At 34.2% G+C, this 20,070-nt stretch overlaps 1 protein-coding gene across 1 annotated transcript in view; it reads left to right on the top strand.

Annotated features, from left to right (window-relative positions):
* DHX36 (DEAH-box helicase 36) overlaps positions 1–19,277 on the top strand; it is a 51,215-nt gene extending 31,938 nt beyond the window's left edge. Inside the window, exons 14-25 of the mRNA XM_024244958.2 lie at positions 1,389–1,453; positions 2,484–2,627; positions 5,032–5,149; positions 5,896–5,994; positions 9,917–10,090; positions 10,235–10,321; positions 11,635–11,718; positions 14,023–14,122; positions 14,216–14,306; positions 17,181–17,301; positions 18,001–18,153; positions 18,547–19,277. Coding sequence (XP_024100726.2) covers positions 1,389–1,453; positions 2,484–2,627; positions 5,032–5,149; positions 5,896–5,994; positions 9,917–10,090; positions 10,235–10,321; positions 11,635–11,718; positions 14,023–14,122; positions 14,216–14,306; positions 17,181–17,301; positions 18,001–18,153; positions 18,547–18,732 — 1,422 coding nt within the window. The 3' untranslated portion in view covers positions 18,733–19,277. The remainder of the gene's footprint in view (positions 1–1,388; positions 1,454–2,483; positions 2,628–5,031; positions 5,150–5,895; positions 5,995–9,916; positions 10,091–10,234; positions 10,322–11,634; positions 11,719–14,022; positions 14,123–14,215; positions 14,307–17,180; positions 17,302–18,000; positions 18,154–18,546) is intronic.
* The last annotated feature ends 793 nt before the right edge of the window (positions 19,278–20,070 follow it).

Below are 20,070 nucleotides of genomic sequence, written 5' to 3'. Positions count from 1 at the left end.
AGGAGCATTTTCAAATAGTAGTTCATGTAAAAAATACTTCTTTGAGAACCTTTGCAAATGAGTCTTCAGGGGATGATTGCTCAAAAACTTGAATATCAGTGGATAACCCACAAATCTGATTAGTTTTGTCTACATTAGGGATAAGTTTAAAGAATTGGTTTCACCAGTAACTTCGTTGGGTTTCCTGAGTAAGAGAAAAAGGTATGTGAGTACTACTAAAAGTAACCAAACCTAGAAATTAATGATCTGTGACATACTACAGTTTGATGATGATTTGAGATTTAATTTCACAAACTTAGTATATTCACAGGTATAAAATTTCTTGTTTTAATAAGGTATTATGAATGTTTGGCTCCATCAGATACCGGCGCTTTCCTAATTAGAGTGAACACTACATTCTCAGAGGCAAGATAATGTTATGATCTATAGTATTTGCAGGCTCTTGCAAAATGAAATTGATTAGAAAACCTGCTCCTCTCCCTGTTTCTAGTTTATCCTTTTCTCTTTTTATAAGAAAATATCAAGATATTTTTCTTTGAGACTCTTAATATTTTTGTTGCTGGTACCTTAGTCATGAATTGGATACAGAGTACATACCTGAGAGAAGAGAGGGGGCAAGAAAGAGAAAACTCTTGATTCCAAAGACTGAAAGAGTATCCAGCGTGGAAGTATTCATCTTCGACACCATAACCTAGTAAATTATGTATTCCTTTGCTGGAGAGTATGTGAATAGCCTGGGAAACATTTTCTGTATTGATTACCAGTTTTGTAAATGAAGAGATAAGTTCATGCTTTTTGTTTGTTTGTTTGCATTATCGCCAGTGGTACTTGATTACCTATCTTCTTTCTACTTTAGTGACATTGTCGGGTTGTGGGGCAGTATTTGTAGAATTCCCCATTTAAAGAGGATTTTTTTTTTTTTCACTCCAGTCTGACCTCAAGCTAGTAGACAGTGGTTGGTACAGCTGCACAGTTGACATTTATTCTGCTGGGTTGGTCATCTGCCTGATTGTTCAGTGTTCTTACCCATGGAGATTTGACTTCATTATTCTTGTCCTTAACATAAATATCCCTCCCTCTACTTTATAACCTCCAGCTTTTGTTAAAAAACTGCTGTAAATTTAAATAATGATACCTCATTGGAAATCTTGTTTGTGATAAGATTGTGACATCTGTGGGAGATTTAGTGTGGTTTACCAAAAGATAATTTTGTAATATTGAAAATGATGTATACTTCATAAATACATCGATAAATATTAGATATATGTATCAGTGAATGAACATAGAATGCTAAAAATGAACAGTATCTGAGGTAATTCCTCTAATTACAAATATAATGTATTAGAAGTTAGTGTACTTTTGTGATTCTGATGTATTTGTTTCTACAGGTGTTTAAAAGAACCCCTCCTGGTGTTCGGAAAATAGTCATTGCTACCAACATTGCGGAGACTAGGTAAAAATAGTTTTAAATATCAAATACTGATGATTATATAAGTTTTAAACACCATAAAGTATTTATATACCTTAATCTTTTTTCTCTACCACATACCTTGTAATTTATTTAAAAAACTTTTCTTATGGCAGTGAGCATAGTTTTATTTTTTGTGGGCTTTTTTGAGACAAGGTCTCATTCTGTCACCCATGCTGGAGTGCAGTGGCACAATCATGGCTCACTGCAGCCTTGATCTCCTCAGCTCAAGTGATCCTTCCACCTCAGCCTCCCAAGTAACTTGTACTACAGGCTTGTGCCACCACACCTGTCTGATTTTTTAAATTTCTTGTAGAGATGGAGTCTCACTGTGTTGCCCAGGCTGATCTCTAACTCCTGGGCTCAAAATGATCCTATTGCCTCAACCTCCCAAAGTGCTGGGATGACAGGCCTAAGCCACCATGCATGGCCAGTTTTGTGGGGTTTTTTTACCTATAGTAATGCTTTAGCTCAGAAATAGCGTTTTAGGTGTTGGATTTTGTTTGTTTTGTTTTCCTAAAGAAGCATGGGAGCTGAGGTAAATTTTGTCCTTTCACCTGTTTCTGGTTGGGGGTAGTATTTGGTAATTAGTTATATCCAGCCTTTAAATGTTCTTGTATTCTCTTGGAGGTACTAAGACGTAGTTTAGTCACTGAAACAGATTCTTTTATGGAAGCTGATATTAAACCATGCTGTTGGGGCTCCCATAGTGCTAGGCATGAGGCAACCTGTGATATTTGACTGTAGGCAAGTAAGAATTTAGTATATGATCTGAAGAACTAATATTGTGCTGTCACTTACAGTGCCTGACACTGCCTATTGTTAGGTACTCGATCCCTATAATATTGGTAAATGTGGGTGTGAAGAGTAGTGAAAATCCTGAATGGCTAAAATCATTTGATGCAATAAAAAAAAAAAAAATGCCCGAAATCCCTATTTATAGGTCTTCTATAGAATAGTGCTTTTGATGTGTGTGTATTTTTTTTAACATTTTATATATCTGTTTTCCAAACAGCATTACCATAGATGATGTCGTTTATGTGATAGATGGAGGAAAAATAAAAGAGACACATTTTGATACTCAGAACAATATCAGTACAATGTCCGCTGAGTGGGTTAGTAAAGCTAATGCCAAACAGAGAAAAGGTCGAGCTGGAAGGTAAGGTGGGAACTCTGTCCAAAGCTTTTAGAACACACAAAAATTTTGTGTAACAAAATGTGATGCTGGCATTTAAAGATATTTATTAAAAGAGTTACCTTTCTTATTATTTTGAGCTTACTGCAAAACATTTTTAAATAGGAAAGTTGTTTTAATCGTAGTTTGTTTGGAAAAGTATCTGCCAAGTTTTCTATTTTATGAATCTTTTGCCTTCAATTTCTAAGTTTGATTAATAAGTTATGTTACTTATAATAGTTGGTTTTCATTTTTTTAAAGCACATATTGTGTAATAATAATAACAACTAATACTTTTTGAGTGTCAGATCATCTCCTGAACACTTGATTCACATTAACTTTCTTAATCCTCACTACAGTACTATGAGGTAGGTTATTACATCCATTTTACGGATAAGGAAATTAAGGTACAAGGAAATTAAATGACTTGTCCAAAGTCCTATAGCTTTCTAAATTACAGAGCCAGGATCTGAATCCAGGCATTCTGACTACACAGTCTAGGCTCCTAATCACTGAATTTTATAGCAGTACTGATTTTTCACCAGTAGTTTTCAATGAAAGCACAAGGAAAGTACTTTTCCTCATAGTGTCACAATAACTTAAGAAGTAAAACTATCTCTGTCTTAATGGTAGGAAAAATGATTTGTCGAACTTTTACAAAGAATCGGACTTTAATGCATATTTCACAGTATTTCTGCACTTACTCATATGAGTGATAAGAGCCATATATGGACTTTCAGAAAAGGGTTTTTCTTTTGCCTCTTACAGATAGAATAAGAGATTTCCATTAATCTTTCGATACAGACTTAAGAAAAGGAGAGTTGATAGAAAACTTTACAGACCATTTATCAACCCCTCGTTTTAAGTTTGTACAATATCTATAAAGCTCTGACTGACTGGCTGTAATCTTTGCACATTATCCCAGTATAATTTGATTTCAAGACAGTTTATTAGATAGTTGATGCTATTGAACCGAAATCATGGTTTAGTCGAAGAAGTATACCCTCCTAATAATCAGTTATCAGGGAATAACTTGATAAGGGACCCAGAAAGACTGAGGTTTTCCCGTGTAGACCTCTAAATATTGATTCAAAAAGTATTCACCATAGTGAACAGGTTTTGGCACACCTTTATATATGAATAATAAACATACTAAGCCTTAGATTTGTTCCATGAAACAATAATAGAGCTAAATGCTAATCCTTTGTCCTCACTCCTGTGCAGTAGGTTAACTGGAATTGCTGTTTTAATTTAAAAGGAAAATAGTCTTTTGTAGGCTCCTTGGATAAAAATTCCTTTAGCAAAGCCTTATTATTTTGGAGATCAGGAAAAGCTATACTATGTGACTCTCAATGGAGGTACTCTTATTTTAGTTTCTACTGGAGAGATATTCAGATATATAATAGACAATGGGTCTATGTCGACTCATGGAAAAAATAGCTAAGATTTTTAGAATTCATTTTTGTTCCTATAGCAGCAAGAGCCTAAAGAAATATCTATTCTACTTGAGAATACATGAATATGGTCACCTCTTCACATCTAGTTTTTTTGTTTGTTTGTTTGTTTGTTTTGAGATGAAGTCTCACTCTGTCGCCAGGTTGGAGTACATGGCATGATCTTGGCTCACTGCAACCTCTGCCTCCCAGGTTCAAGTGATCCTCCTGTCTCAGCCTCCCAAGTAGCTGGGACTACAGGAGCACACCACCACACCTAGCTAATTTTTTGTATGTTTTTTTAGTACAGATGGGGTTTCACCATGTTGGCCAGGCTGGTCTCAAACTCCTGACCTTAAGTGATAAACCCGCCTTGGCATCCCAGAGTGCTGGGATTACAGGTGTGAGCCATCGTGCCCGGCCTACATCTAGTCTTATCATTGTTCAAAAAATGATATCATTCAAGGCTCTAGTTACATACATAAAACAGAAGCTTTTAATATCCCTCTGAGAACTCACTAAATAGAATATACAGTACTTACAATGTTTTTCAGTAATATAGACAGGTTAGCCTAATGCCAGGATTCGTTACATAATATGATTGATCACAAGGCATACTTGAGGTTACTATTCTTAGCCTTAACCTAGGTAGACTGCTGTTACTGAGCACAGTAATTTGGAATCTGTCAGAAATAAGGAAGCAAACTATTGGCATGGGGAGGAATTATTGTGTATCTTAAAACTGTGACGAGGGTAGAGGGTGTAGGGTTTTTCTAAACAGAAGAAATAGATGATTCATAAAAAGGAAAAAATAATTATGTACGTTAGCTATTATGTGGCGTGTAAGAAATAGATACTGGCTACTTCCCTGCCTACTATTTTCTCTGCAGTTCTAAAAAGTCATTGATGACTGTCCCTCTTTGTTTTGTTTTGTTGTTGTTGTTTTTTTTTTTAAGAGTTCAACCTGGTCATTGCTATCATCTGTATAATGGTCTTAGAGCAAGTCTTCTAGATGACTATCAACTGCCAGAAATTTTGAGAACTCCTTTGGAAGAACTTTGTTTACAAATAAAGGTAAATTAGGTGGGAGAATGAAGAAACTAAATGGAAGTGATCTCATTTTCAACATCTTTTATAGAACAAAGTACTGTATTAGTCTCCAAGAAACAGTTATTAACTCACAATTTATTTCATGTGTGCATTAGTAAATTGTGTATTTAAACTTCCTTCAAATGTATGTTAAACACTTTTAAATTATATACTGCTCTAGAGGAGGCAGGCTGCCTGTGTTTGAGTCCTGCTTCCACGCCGGAAAAGCTAGTTCTGTTATATTGGGCAGGTTGTTTAAATTAACCTCCTAAAAATCTTAGAACAGTACCTGGCACGTAGTAAGTGCTCAGTAAACATTAGCTACTGTTATTACATGTTAACATGTTATCCTTCATTATAAACTACTTAGTTTTTCAGTATCTTGTGTCTTTTGATATAGTTAGCCTTATTTTGAAGATAGTGAGTTATCAACTTGTTCATTTAGATTTTAGCCAGCTACTTTTGAAGATAGTAGGTAATCAACTTGTTCATTGAGATTTTAGCCAGCTACTTTTCCTATTAATAGAGTTGATGGTAGAAAGTAGTAATATATATAGGACTTTAAACATGTTTTTATAGAAATACAAATATAATTTTAATTCATTTTGGTAAAATAACTTGAAAGTCATGTATAAATTTGATGCTTTGAGTCATCAGCCCAGGTAGGACTAAGTTGTGATGCTAATATATTAATATTACATGTGTTTAATTATATTTGTCTCCCCCCCTAGATTTTAAGGCTAGGTGGAATTGCTTATTTTCTGAGTAGATTAATGGACCCACCATCAAATGAGGCAGTGTTACTCTCCATAAGACACCTGATGGAGCTGGTAAATTTGTTTTCTTGTTTTTTTATTTCTAACTTAGAATACTAGAGCATGTAAGCCAGTTAATTATAATGTTTACTCTCATTGCTGCAAAGTAGACCAATAATGTCCAATGCTAAATTTGATTTGCTATTTGACTATCAATTTAGAACTATCAGGTGATGAGATAGGCATTACAAAGTTATAAAGTGATATCTTCGTAATAATTCTTAAAAGACTAGGATCTTTCTGCACATTTTTTTTTTCATTGTAGGCCTGATTTAAGATTACATAAATTTGAAATTTTTAAGTTACTGGTCTTTAATTACTGGCGAGTAAAACAAATGTGCCGCTAAATGATTTATCACAAAGGAAGGACTATGTAGTAATTACTTACATCAAGAAGAACATTCCCAGTATGCTAAAAGCCCCCTTCCTACCCTCTCATAAACACTCCACTGTCCCCCCTTCCTACCCGCTCATAAACACTCCACTGTCCCTTAATCCCAATCATGATAGATAACCTCTATCATGACTTTAACTATGACTTGCTTTTTTTTTTTTTTGCTGGTTTTACCATACAAGTATGCATCTTCATAAAGAGTTCAGTTTTGCCTATTTCATGAACTTTACGTGAACCCATACAGAATGTGTATGTTTTTTTTGTTCTTTGAGGGAGCAGAGCTCTAGATTATTTCACTTAATATTATGAGATTCAAATGTATTGTTGCTTTAGCTATGGTTTTTTTTCTTTTTCCTCTTTTTTTTTTTTTTTTTTGAGACAGAGTCTCACTTTGTCACCCAGGCTGGAGTACACTGGCATGATCTCAGATCACTGCAACCTCCACATCCTGGGTTATAAGGTACATGTATGATCAAGTTGGGTAGATAACGCCCAACAGTTTTCCATAGTTGCAAACCACTTAAACTCCTACCAGTGGTGGATGAGAGTTCCCATTGCTTTGTAGCTTCACCAACCCTTCTTATTAATCGGCCTTTTATTCTAACCATGCTGGTAGGTATGTAGTGGTTTCAATTTGCATTTCTATGACTGTCATTGAAGTTTTCAGCAGCTTTTATGTTTATTGTCCATTTGTGTAGTCTCTTATAAATTGCTAGTGTCTGTTTTTCTGTTAGGTTGCAGATCATACAGTCCTTTTGTACTCTTGATCTGCGCCTTTTATTGGTTGTATATTGCATATCTGTTTTCAACTTTCCTTTTTTTAATACCTTGATAAATTCCTTTTTTTATTTTATTTATTTTTTTTGGAGAGAGTCTCACTCTGTCACGCAGGTTGGAGTGCAGTGACATGATCTCGGCTCACTGCAGCCTGCAACCTCCACCTCCCAGATTCAAGCGATTCTCCTGCCTCAGCCTCCTGCTGGGATTACAGACACCTGCCACCATGCCTGGCTAGTTTTTGTATTTTTAGTAGAGATGGGGTTTCACCATGTTGACCAGGCTGGTCTGGAACTCCTGACCTCAAGTGATACGCACACCTCAGGCTCCCAAAGTGCTGGGATTATAGGCATGAGCCACCACTCCCAGTCTAAATTCCTAATTTTAATGCAGTCAGATGTATCATTCTCAAAGGTTATTGCTTTTTACCCTTTAATAAGTCTTTTCCTGAGGTCATGAAGATACATTTTAAAAAATTTTATTGTTTTTGTTTATAATGCATCTGCAGTTAATGTGTGTTGGGGTTGAGGTAGAAATGTAAGTTTTTATAAATAAATGTAGAGCATTGACTGAGCACCATTTATAGAAAAGTTCATCTCTTTTTGTCCTTGTTCTGCAGTCTTTGATAGGTCAATGTCTGTGGATTTGTGTGTCTGTTTCTAGGCTTATTTCTCATCTGTTGGCCTGTATTTCTCTCCTGAGCTGGTATCACATTGCCTTAATTACTCTACCTTTATGATAAATCTTGTTTTCTAGTGGAACAAATCACTCCCTTTCATTCTTCCTCAAGAACATCTTGACTCTAGAGACTGAGGTGGGAGGACTGCTTGAGCCCAGGAGTTTGAGGGACGCAGTGAGCTGTGCTTGCACCACTGCACTCCAACCCAGATCACAGAACAAGACCCTATCTCTAAAAAAAATAATAATAATAGTAAATTTTTTTAAAACAGAGTGTCTTGGCCCTTCTTGTTGCTTTGTTTTTCCAAATACATTTGAGAATCTTTGGAGTTTGATTTTGATTGAATTCCTTCTATAAATCAGTTTGGGGAGAACTGACATCTTTACAGTATTGAGTCTTAGCAAAAAGATAATCATCTAGTCCTCTATTTGGGTATTCAGTCTCAGTATTTTAGAGTTTGCTTTGGGGTTTTATATGTCTTTATTTAGATTTTTTAAAATTCAAATTTCAAATATTTAAAAGCAGAATCCAAGAATACCACTAATCTTCTAGGTTAGTGGTATTCTTGGATTCTGCTTTTAAATATTTCATCATCTTTCGAGTCTGATAATACAGAAATAAAGTTGCCTTTTGAATGATTGACTTTGTATTCATTAATGCTGTAAAGTCTCCTTATTCGGATAACTTTATGTAGATTTTCTGCATGTATAATGACATCTTTAAATAATTAGAGTTTTATTTATTCTTTTTCAAGTTTCTGGGACCCTTAATACAGTGTTGAGCAGAAGTGATATGATAGTGTGCCTTCTTGTCTTATTCTTCTTCTCAAAGGAAAAGCCATCAGCAAGTCATTGAGAGTAAAATGTTTGTGGACCTTTTTTTTTTTTTTTTTGGTGTGTGGAAGCTCTTATTACGTTAAGTTTACTAGGACATTTTTATCTTGTATGGATAATCAGTTTTATCAAATATCTTCTGCTTCTGATGAGATTATGGTATGACTTCTTTAGTTGGTTCATGTATTCAGTTATACTGATGTTTCAAATATTAAACAAATTTTTATTTTTAGAGTAAACCTAACTTGCCAGCATTCAATTTGCCATTATTTTGTTTTGTGATTTTCATATGTAAGTTTATTTAGTTTTCGTCAGATGTCCTTGTAAGATTTAGATATCAGGCTATTCTAGGTTCAGAAAACAAGTTGAGGGTTTTCCATTTTTTTTTCTTTTTCTTTCATTTGAAAGAGGTTTTTTTTTTAAAAAAAAAAATTAAGGGCATTTTCTCCAAAACTGTTTAGTAAAAATCTGTGTCTGATGGGATGCTTATGGGTTCTTTTATTATTATTTCTTGTTTGCATCTATATGCCTAGTTATTTTAATTGTGCACTGGAAATTCTGTTTACAAAATTCTTTATAGATAAAAATTTGAAGCTTGGGGATGAGGGTAGCTTTTTTTCAGCAAGGATTTATGTTCCTTTCTGCCAGGAAGAGAGGCCCCAACCTCAGCAGTCACCTCCCCTAGATGTCTGTCATTCCCTAGCCTCTTGACTTGTAATTCTTTGTTAACTCCTTGTATCTTCAGGCTACTTTTCTAGCTGTCCGCCGTGGGGTGGTTGGACCAGATGACCTAGGGAATCAGAGCAGAAGTCACTCCCATTTTCTACGGTTTTAGATAGTTCCTTTTTCTTTTCCTTTTCTGTCTCATGTCACCTAAACTACTACAATCTAGAGAGTGTGCATTATGCATTCCAAATGTATAATAGTGTATCTTTTGTTTTTGTTGTTTGTTTCTACAACTTTTATAATTTATTAGGTGATTTTATTTAACAGAAAGTTTGTCATTTCTGGTATTTCTCTCAACACAGAAAAGCCAAGTTGTGTGTTAATTTTGGTTTTGTTTAAATAAGTTTGTAACCTTTGCTGACCTCACAACTTATGTTTTGGTAGGGAAAACTAAAGCTGAACAATATTCAGGCATTTGGACTTAGAAGAGAGAGTAGTGGCTTGTTACTGTTTTTAAAGCAAGCTAAAATCGTTTTAAATCTAATGCTTTACAGAATCTATTTTAAACACACACTCTTCCTTTTACAGAACGCTTTGGATAAACAAGAAGAATTGACACCTCTTGGAGTCCACTTGGCACGATTACCCGTTGAGCCACATATTGGAAAAATGATTCTTTTTGGAGCACTGTTCTGCTGCTTAGACCCAGTACTCACTATTGCTGCTAGTCTCAGTTTCAAAGATCCATTTGTCATTCCACTGGTAAGAAAAATGGAAATAAAACCAAGTCATTTTAGATGTGAACAGAAGTTGCTTAGATACATTTTTCATTAGCGTTTTATTAGAATGTTGTTCTCTGTTATAGCATCAGAGCAATTTAAATTGCCTATGTCTGCTATTTTTAAGGGAAAAGAAAAGATTGCAGATGCAAGAAGAAAGGAATTGGCAAAGGATACTAGAAGTGATCACTTAACAGTTGTGAATGCGTTTGAGGTAAAAAAAAAAAAAAAAAATCTTGTCCTGGATTATGATAGTTTATTCAAATGAAATGCTAATAATAGAATAAGGATCATATTTAACCTTTTGAAATCTGTGATATAAGGCCGGGCGTGGTGGCTCATGCCTGTAATTATAGCACTTTGGGAGGCTGAGGCAGGTGTATCACTTGAAGTCAGGAGTTCGAGACCAGGCTGGCCGACATGGCGAAACCCTGTCTCTACTACAAATAACAAAAATTAGCTGGGCGTGGTGGTGGGCATCTGTAATCCCAGCTACTCAGGAGGCTGAGGCAGGAGAATTGCTTGAACCCTGGGGTGCGGAGGTTGCAGTGAGCTGAAATCATGCCACTGCACTTCAGCCTGGGCGATGGAGTGAGACTCAATCTCAAAAAAACCAAAAAACCAAAATCTATATTATCATAAGTATCAGGAGTAAATTGCTGAGAATGTTGAAATTTAGCTGAACATTTGAAAAAAGTTATAATTCATTTTCAATTTTGTAATATCATTACATTTACCCTTTTGGGGAAATAATAGTTTTTGGTAAGAATGAACAAGTGAATAGTTTATTTTAAAATTTTTGTATTTAATAATTTCTTTGTATCTTTGGCTTATTAACGCTAATGACAGTCTCTTTCTATTCATTAATAAACTACCCTGTATTCAGATTTAACATGTAATAGAGGATCATAATCATGTACATAGTTCAGATTAAAGAGACATTTTCTGCTCCCAAAAGCCAGGTGTATCTGAGAGTAAACATTTATCACCTATCTTGGTAAAATTTAAATGTAATTTGGTTTTTAGAGGCAGTATCTTTTTTCTGTAGCTCTACATTCTGTTTCATGTGACATATGGGAAAGTTCATGTTTTTTTGTCTTTGAGCTTATTAGCTTGTCTTTCCTTTTTCCCCATTTCCCTCCTCTGAAAAAAAAAAGCAAACTATAAAGAAAATTTGTGAATTTGAAAATATATCATAGCATTTAAGTCAGTTTAATAGTGTGCTCTTTTTGATTAGTGTATTATGTACAGTTTGGATGCCATTTTGTGTAAAATACATAATTAATATATTACTGTATACTTAATTGTATAAAGGTCTGGAACTTCAGTGGTGGTTATCTCTTAAGGACTAGGATCATGGGGAGTGTATGTGTTTTTAGTTTTATCAGTTATAAAATTCTTTGAATTTTTTACAAAGAAAATTAAATATTAGTAGAATATTAAGCTTTTACTAAAGTAAAGAGGGAAACCAATAGTAATCTTTGTTTGCGGGAGGAATATCAATTTCTTCATTTCTTTGCCCCGTAGGGCTGGGAAGAGGCTAGGCGACGTGGTTTCAGATACGAAAAGGACTATTGCTGGGAATATTTTCTGTCTTCAAACACACTGCAGGTAATGGTGAATGTTTTGCAGTAATTATCATATGTGCTAGATTAGAGAATATATATATCCATTTTGTACAATTAGATCTATAGCAAAAAAGTCAAATATATGGAAATTGAGTTTATTTGTATATATATACAAAGTAATGGGGGATCTTTCTTAAATCAACTGCAACAAAACAAGGAAAATAAACACGGTTCCAGAGGATAAGAGCAAGGCACAGTAAGGTTCGATTTCTGTTCCTGTCCCCACATTCTAGTTGCTATTTTGATGATTCAAACTGAGAATTTTTGCTAACACTCCTAAAATCTGTTGAAAAGTATCAAATAGGATAGATATCTGTAAGTTTTCTGGTTTAGTATAGTGAAACACCGCAGGCAAGCATTTGTAAAACAGAAGAAAACAGTAAAGAGGGCATATGCCATCACATTTCAGACTACACTGAACTGGGTATTCGAAGCCAGTGGGAATAGAAATATCCTCATCTTCTCCCAGTACACATACACTCCAGCTATGTGACATGAGGCCTGATACTGGACATTTAACAGATCTACAAAGTATTAAACAAAAAAATCTAACATACCAAATCAGAAGTGCCCAGTCATTAGCAAAATGGAAAAAAAGGATCACCACAATTCGGAAGGAAAGGAAAAGAAAAAAAAAGTGGAATGCCATGTTTCAATAGAAAACACCTTTAAACCGTTTCATAATATGGAATAGCTAATAAGAATATGAATTCAGCAAAACATAGGTTAGAAAATAAACAGTAGAGTGAATGGAAAGACACCTGAGCTAAGAAAACAAATTGAAGATCAAAAGAAATCACAAGGAACAGAATGGACACCCCTTAAAAACAAGTTATTGCCATAGGAAAAAAGCTTGAAGTAATCACAGTTTATGGAGGTACCTGAAAAAGACAAAAATTAAAGCAATAAGTAAAATCTTAAAGACAGGAAGACAGGACTGATCCATTATGAGAACAGTACATATTAGTGTCTGCATACAAATCCTGTGTAATTGAATGTTTATTTTGAGATGTATATAAGAACACTTTTTGAAATGGAAATAATGAAATGAACAGAAACATGAAAACATAACTGAATCCAAGTGTTTGAGAATGTCATGTCCAGTCAGGATATGAATTCAGGTGTAAAGAAAAACAACAGGCATTCAAGAAATACTATACCCCTGAGCTTTTCTTGAAAAGCCCATTGACGGTGAAATGCTGTTAGTTAAAAGGGGAATCACAATGGAGATTTCAGGAATGGAGAGTGCATGCTTAATCAACTGGTGTAGTATACATTAGAAGTATTTAAATATAGAGCTAATAACAAAATGGTGTTAGGAATTACACATGCAAAATATAATGTAAAGATTATTATCCTGAACAGTATAAAATAATGGCAGTAAAAACCAGGAAGTGTCTAAGAAAGTCAGGTGTAAGAAAAATTAGGTGGGGAAAGTCACACCTTTCATAAAAGGGATATATACTTAAATACAACCAACTTTATGTTTCATAATCTCTAAAAGGAATTCCTTAGGAAATATTTCTGTTATGAAAATGTAAGATTAATCTGGTCATTCCCTTTCATTTCTATTTAACTTTTCTTTAAATTGTACTAAAGTTAATTGTTTTATAAAGAATTTCTATACTATGATTCTGTTATTAGGATGCATTTCTTCTATCAGTATATATACTTAATGGGTGTCTGCCATCTTGTTTATTTAGAAGGCTGAGTATTGAGGCAAGGGAAGTACTTTTCTATGTTACTTGAATGCTTTATAATAAGCCATGTATCATTATTTAAAAAAAAAAAAAACCTTAAGCTTACCTGCCATTGTTAACCATATTTAATTCTCAGTAATAGAAATGTGGATGTGGATTATTTTCTTTATGCTTTTCTATATTTTTTTAAAAATGGGGGTGGAAAGTAATTTTAAAAATTCTATTAGTCTTTCACAAAATAGAGTAATCCTTAAACATCAGTGGCTATTCCTTACAACATGCAAACTTTTTCTATGAAAAGTCGGGTAATATTTTAGGCTTACAGGCCATAAGATCTCAGTTACAAGCATTGACCTCTGCCATTGTAGTGCAAAAGCAACCAAATGTAGATGAATGGGTGTGGCTGTGTTCCAATAAAATGTTACTGACAAAAACAGCTTTTGTAGTTTGCCAACCCTTGCTTTAAAACATGTTTGCAAAAGTGTAAAGCGGGGATAGCTTACAACTCAGTTTATCTATTAGTGTATGTTTTATAGCCTCAATGTGTGAAAGGTATTCTAGTTCTATTTGTTACCATTGCTCCCTAGATGCTGCATAACATGAAAGGACAGTTTGCTGAGCATCTTCTTGGAGCTGGATTTGTAAGCAGTAGAAATCCTAAAGATCCAGAATCTAATATAAATTCAGGTACAGCAGGAAACACAGTGTAAATAAGTATCTTTTGTCTGTTGTATCAGTATTTTACTTTTCTTTTCCCCTCTACCTTCTCACCCCTCATAGATAATGAGAAGATAATTAAAGCTGTCATCTGTGCTGGTTTATATCCCAAAGTTGCTAAAATTCGACTAAATTTGGGTAAAAAAAGAAAAATGTAAGCATTGAAGATTATTATTAATTACTAGTAATTCTCTTCTTAAACTTTTGAAATCTGCTCATGTAACAAGGCTTATATTGTAAATTTGTTCTTATTCATATGTGGGTTATATTCTTGTTCTTTTAATCATTTCAGAGAAGGTGAACTGTTTAGCATTGATATCACTTTCCCTCACAACACATCCTGGAATCACTTCTCTGATAACCCATTATTCACAAAGAATGCTACCACATGATACCAGTGTAAATATTAGAAAAGCCAGCCTGCTAGTAAATACCAGTGGCTGGATAAAAATTGCTTAGAGTAGATTTTATTTCAGAAACTTTTTTCCTCTTGCCTTATAAATGGATAACTTAGCTCTTTGAATAAAATTGTAATTTCACTATTTTGAGAAATAAAGTATAATAATATATGTACAGGTAGCCTCAGTAGTAATTGGAGACAACAGTGAAGTATGAGCTAGAATGAGCTCATTCTAGCTAAAGGATACAGAGAAACTAAGAGTCACAAATGGCCAGTAGTAGTGTGGTTGCTACTATTTTGGAAGACACTCTGTATTAGAATTATGTATTGAGTCATTAAAATAGTCACTGACCCAGTGCATGATGAGTGAGTTTTTAATTTGATAGCTGTGTCTTAAGGAAGTAATTTCAAATGTTTTCTAACAGCTATATTGTAAATAATATAGATTTCTAGTAGCCATGGGAAAATTGTGGTTTTATAATACTATAATGCGTCTCCATAGGTGGGCATTAAAACAGTCATCGTGTAGTAACATGTAAAATATTTAAACTGATGTTAAATGAAAGTTGGATATTCTAGAATTATAAACATGAAAAAATAAAGACTTTAAAGATAGGCCAAAGTGCAGACATTGTTCTTGGGCAGTGGTTCTCAACTGGCATGATTTTGCCCCCAAAGGGGACATTGGAAAGTGTCTGGAGATACTTGTGGTTGTCGTAACAGTGTGTCAGTAGTACTAAAGTCAAGAAACCCTATTCCAAGGTATAAGGTAATGGGTAGCTGATGAATTTTAATCATTGTGGTTGGATTATTCACATTTTAAGTGACCTAAGTACTTTTTCAAAATAATACTTAGCCAGAAATTTTTGTGTGTGTGTGTACCTAACTTTACAGGTAGCTTAACAGTGAGTCACTTTGAAATTCATTTTATTTTCCTATCTGCCATCCTGGGAGGGCTTTCTGAAAAAATGTAGTTTTCTTTGGACTGGTGCATTGTTTTGGTCCAGACTAGGGGTCAGCAAATTTTGACCTATAGGCCAAAAACTTGTTTTTGTCCTTTTTTTGTTGGAACACAAACATGTTGTTTTCATGTTGTCTATTCTGCTTTCCTTCTACATTAGCAGAGTTGGACAGAAATTATAGAGCCCCAAATATAGACCCTAAAATATTTACTCTCTGGTCCTGTATAGAAATTTTCTGGGCCAGGCACAGTGGCTCACACCTGTAATCCTAGCACTTTGGTTGGCTGAGGCTGTTAGATTACTTGAGCCCAGGAGGTGGAGGTTGCAGTGAGTCAAGATCACACCACTGCACATTGAGAGATCATGCTGTTGCAGTCCAGCCTGGGTGACAGAACGAGACCCTGTCTCAAAAAAAAAAAAAAAAAAGAAATTTGCCAACTTCTGCTCTAGTTATGCAGGGTGGCAGGATGGCATTGGTAAATTGACTTGAAGTGAGAAAAAATAATTTCTGGTTTTATTCTAAGTATTTAAAACTATAAATTCGTAACTGTGATTCATGATTTTGATTACAAGTCTTATGAATTCTTAGAACTTCAGAAGTGGCCAGGTGCGGTGGTTCACACTTGTAATCCTGGCACTTTGGGAGGCCAAGGTAGGCGGACCACCTGAGGTCAGAAGTTTGAGACCAGCCTGGCCAACGTGGTGAAACCCCATCTCTACTAAGAATACAAAAACTAACTGGGCGTGGTGGTGGCACATGCCTGTAATCCCAACTACCCACGAGGCTGAGGCAGGAGAATCGCCAGAACCCGGGAGGTGGAGGCTGCAGTGAGCTGAGATTGGGCCACTGCACTCCAGTCTGGGTGACGGAGCAAGACTCCGTCTCAAAAAAAAAACAGAAAACTTCAAAAGAGACACTCGTAAAAACAAATAGGAAAGATTAGTGGATTATTAGCTTTTATGCTGTTAGTTAATACAGGTAATTAACATTAACTATTTAAAAATAAATTATTAAACATCTCCCTGTTGAATAGTACTAAAGACTTTTACAAATTGAGATAAAATGTATATGACTATAAAAAAAAAATGACCTAGGAATTGAGAGATTGAATTAGAACTGTCAACATGAATTTAAACAGAATTCTTAACTTTTCATTTTTTATTCATCTGGGTCACACTCTGTAAAATTTTTAAGTTGGTAATTTTACAGTTATTTTGTGTATCAAGGGCTGTTTATCAGTATTATGATTGTCATAGTAAAATGTATAAACTCTTCTCTTGGTATGAATCACTTAATTATTTTAGGTAATTTTTTGTTCTTTATTCTTCAGTGGTATAGTGTGCATTAACGTTAAGGAAAAGAATATTCTGCCATTTTTCTAAAATGTTGAGTAATTATACCTGCAAGAAGAAGATTAGTTACATGATTTAAATTATTCATACTGATAGCATTTTTTCATATATTTTTAAGGAAATTATGCTCTGTTCTCAAATATAAATATATTTTTTGCAAAAATAAACTGAATTATTCTCTGGAGTTTTTTTAGATTCCAGGATTTGTTTGGTTTTTACCAAGCTCTTCTATCAGTTTTTCAAGTAGTGTAAAAAAAAAAAAAATCCTCTAGAAGACTTCTTTTTAACAAACTGCATTTTAACTTTTTTAAAGGGTAAAAGTTTACACAAAAACTGATGGCCTGGTTGCTGTTCATCCTAAATCTGTTAATGTGGAGCAAACAGACTTTCACTACAACTGGCTTATCTATCACCTAAAGATGAGGACAAGCAGTGTAAGTGAACATTTAAAATAATTAAGGATCTGATTATCAGTCTCACTGTATTTTTATGATTGTGTAGTTTTAACAATTATATACAAAATTTTCTTTTTTGTTGTATCTTATTCCTGTGACATGAGTAACTTTTTCCCTCAAACAAATAACCTATTCTTTTCATTTTCAGATCTGTAATGATGGATCTTTGTATTTTAATTAGTTAGGACAGTTATTTGATGCATAATTTTCTTTCAGAACTTGCTTTCAAGAAATATTGGCATATTTTATGGTGTACAGGAGTTTACATTGTATAGAGAGTTTTGTTAGCATGTCAGTATACCTTATGAGTATTGTTCAGCATATTGAGATTCTGTTTATTTATATTTTTGTCTTTAGAACAGTAATTTGAGATGATTTATAAAAAAACTGGATAAAAATAACTTCAGCAACATTAGTGTTTTGGTTTTGTCACTCAAAATATTTTGTTCAGAGTAGTGCTTGGTTTAAACTAAAAAATATTAAAATACTTATGTTTTCTGAATAATGAAGATGGCTCATTTAAAATGGTATTACTTACAAGTTAATCTCTGTAATTACAATAGAAGTTTAATATTTTAGAAGGAAGATACTCATTAATTAATACGTAATATTGTTGAATTTATGTAGTAATCTTTTCAGACTCCTGAATGTATTAATTCACTTTAATTTTCATTACAGATATACTTGTATGACTGCACAGAGGTTTCCCCATACTGTCTCTTGTTTTTTGGAGGTGACATTTCCATCCAGAAGGATAACGATCAGGAAACTATTGCTGTAGATGAGTGGATTGTATTTCAATCTCCAGCAAGAATTGCCCATCTTGTTAAGGTGACTGACTTTATGTGATTATCTTTAATCTACATGTAAGTCAGCATGTGGTCATGTGGTTTTGTTCTAACTGTTAAATAGATTAACATTTCTTGCTCTATTTCAGCAGAGCAAATAATTTTGAAAAAATGATTCCTGGTTTTTCTGAATTGTGTTTTGAGATGGTAACAGACCAGCCATTCTAAATGGCTCATTAGTGTGATTGCGGTGTGAATTTTAACTGCACTTTAGTTATTCACTCATAACCACACTTTAGTTGATTGCTCACTAAATGTTTTAGCTTTTGAGTCATCGCTTGTGAAACTCCTTGTATCAGGTAAATTAGTTTCATTTATTATGTTATTTGGTAATATATCTGCCTTTGTTGAACATGTATAATTTTTCCAACCTTAGGAATTAAGAAAAGAACTAGATATTCTTCTGCAAGAGAAGATTGAAAGTCCTCATCCTGTAGACTGGAATGACACTAAATCCAGAGACTGTGCAGTACTGTCAGCTATTATAGACTTGATCAAAACACAGGAAAAGGCAACTCCCAGGAACTTTCCGCCACGATTCCAGGATGGATATTATAGCTGACAGCTTTTCAGGGGTGGTCTGAAAAGCCAGTTTGACAGCCATTCTTCATCAGTGTTTAAATTTTGGCTGGATGCCAAACCCTGGGACATGACCAATTTTCATGTGTAAGGTAGAAACCTTCAGTGGGTAGTAAAGACTTAATGTGCATGACTTGGTGTTATATGTAGCTATATACATACATATATATATATATATATATATATATATATATATACACACACATATATAGATATACCATAAAAACAATATGTTCTCTGATCATATACTCTGCTGTGGTCATGCCCACTCTTTGGGAGTATATTCCCTTTATATATATTGAGTATTGTACCACTTGAGAAATTCCTTTGTTCTGTTATACAAAATTAATCTTTCTGCTCATAATGATTGATGATACCACCAGTAAAAATAGGATGTTTACCCCAAAAAAAGTGTCAATTAAGAATTTGAACACAACCACATTTTTTAAAATGAAACTTCTATCGGAAGTAAATTAATTTGTTGTAATAAAGTCCAGTATTTAATAAAATGTACATTGTTAAATCTCAGCCAACTTCTTGGATTGGTTTCTACATTTTCACCTATGGCTTGGTTCATCTGATATTTTTACTATTTTTAAAACACATAGGTCCTTTTTATATCACCCTGTGCCTCATAATACAGCAATTGAGAGCATGGTCTGGAGCCTGATTATCTCAGTTCCAGTCTCAGCTCTGTCACTTAGTCAGTGTCTTGGCTTCTCTCTCTTTTTCCTTATCTTGTAAGATACAGTTGGCCCTTCATATCCATGCATTCCACATCTGTGGATTCAAACAACTGTGGATAGAAGATACTTGGGGAAAAAAAGGATGGTTGTGTCTATACTGAACATGTGCAGACTTTTTTCCTTGTCATTCCCTAAACAATACAGTTTAACAGCTATTTATGTAGTATTTACATTGTATTAGGTTATTATAAATAATCTAGAGATGACTTAAAAGTATATGGGAGGTTGTGCCTAGGTAACATGCAAATACTATGCCATTTTATATAAAAGACTTGAGCATCCATGGATTTTGGTATTTGAGGGGTTGGGGTTGGAAACCAGTCTCCCACAGATACTGAGGGACAACTGTACACATAACAGTTGTGAGGATGAAGTCCATTAATACATGTAAAGCACATAGGCTAGTGCCTGTACTCTCTGAATCTTGGTTGTTATTTGTCCCTGAAATATTTTCGTAAATGTCTAACAATCTATTATACTACACTTTTTATTTTATTGCTACTTATCTTCTTAGCCAAGGAATAGTGTAACAACACATGCTGTACATTTTCAGCCCTATCAGATTGTGATAAATA

This window comes from Pongo abelii, chromosome 2, assembly GCF_028885655.2.
Source record: "Pongo abelii isolate AG06213 chromosome 2, NHGRI_mPonAbe1-v2.0_pri, whole genome shotgun sequence".
NCBI classification, from domain to species: domain Eukaryota; kingdom Metazoa; phylum Chordata; class Mammalia; order Primates; family Hominidae; genus Pongo; species Pongo abelii.
The sequence above is the reverse complement of the archived record's forward strand: the minus strand, read 5'-3'. Positions and strand labels throughout refer to the sequence as shown.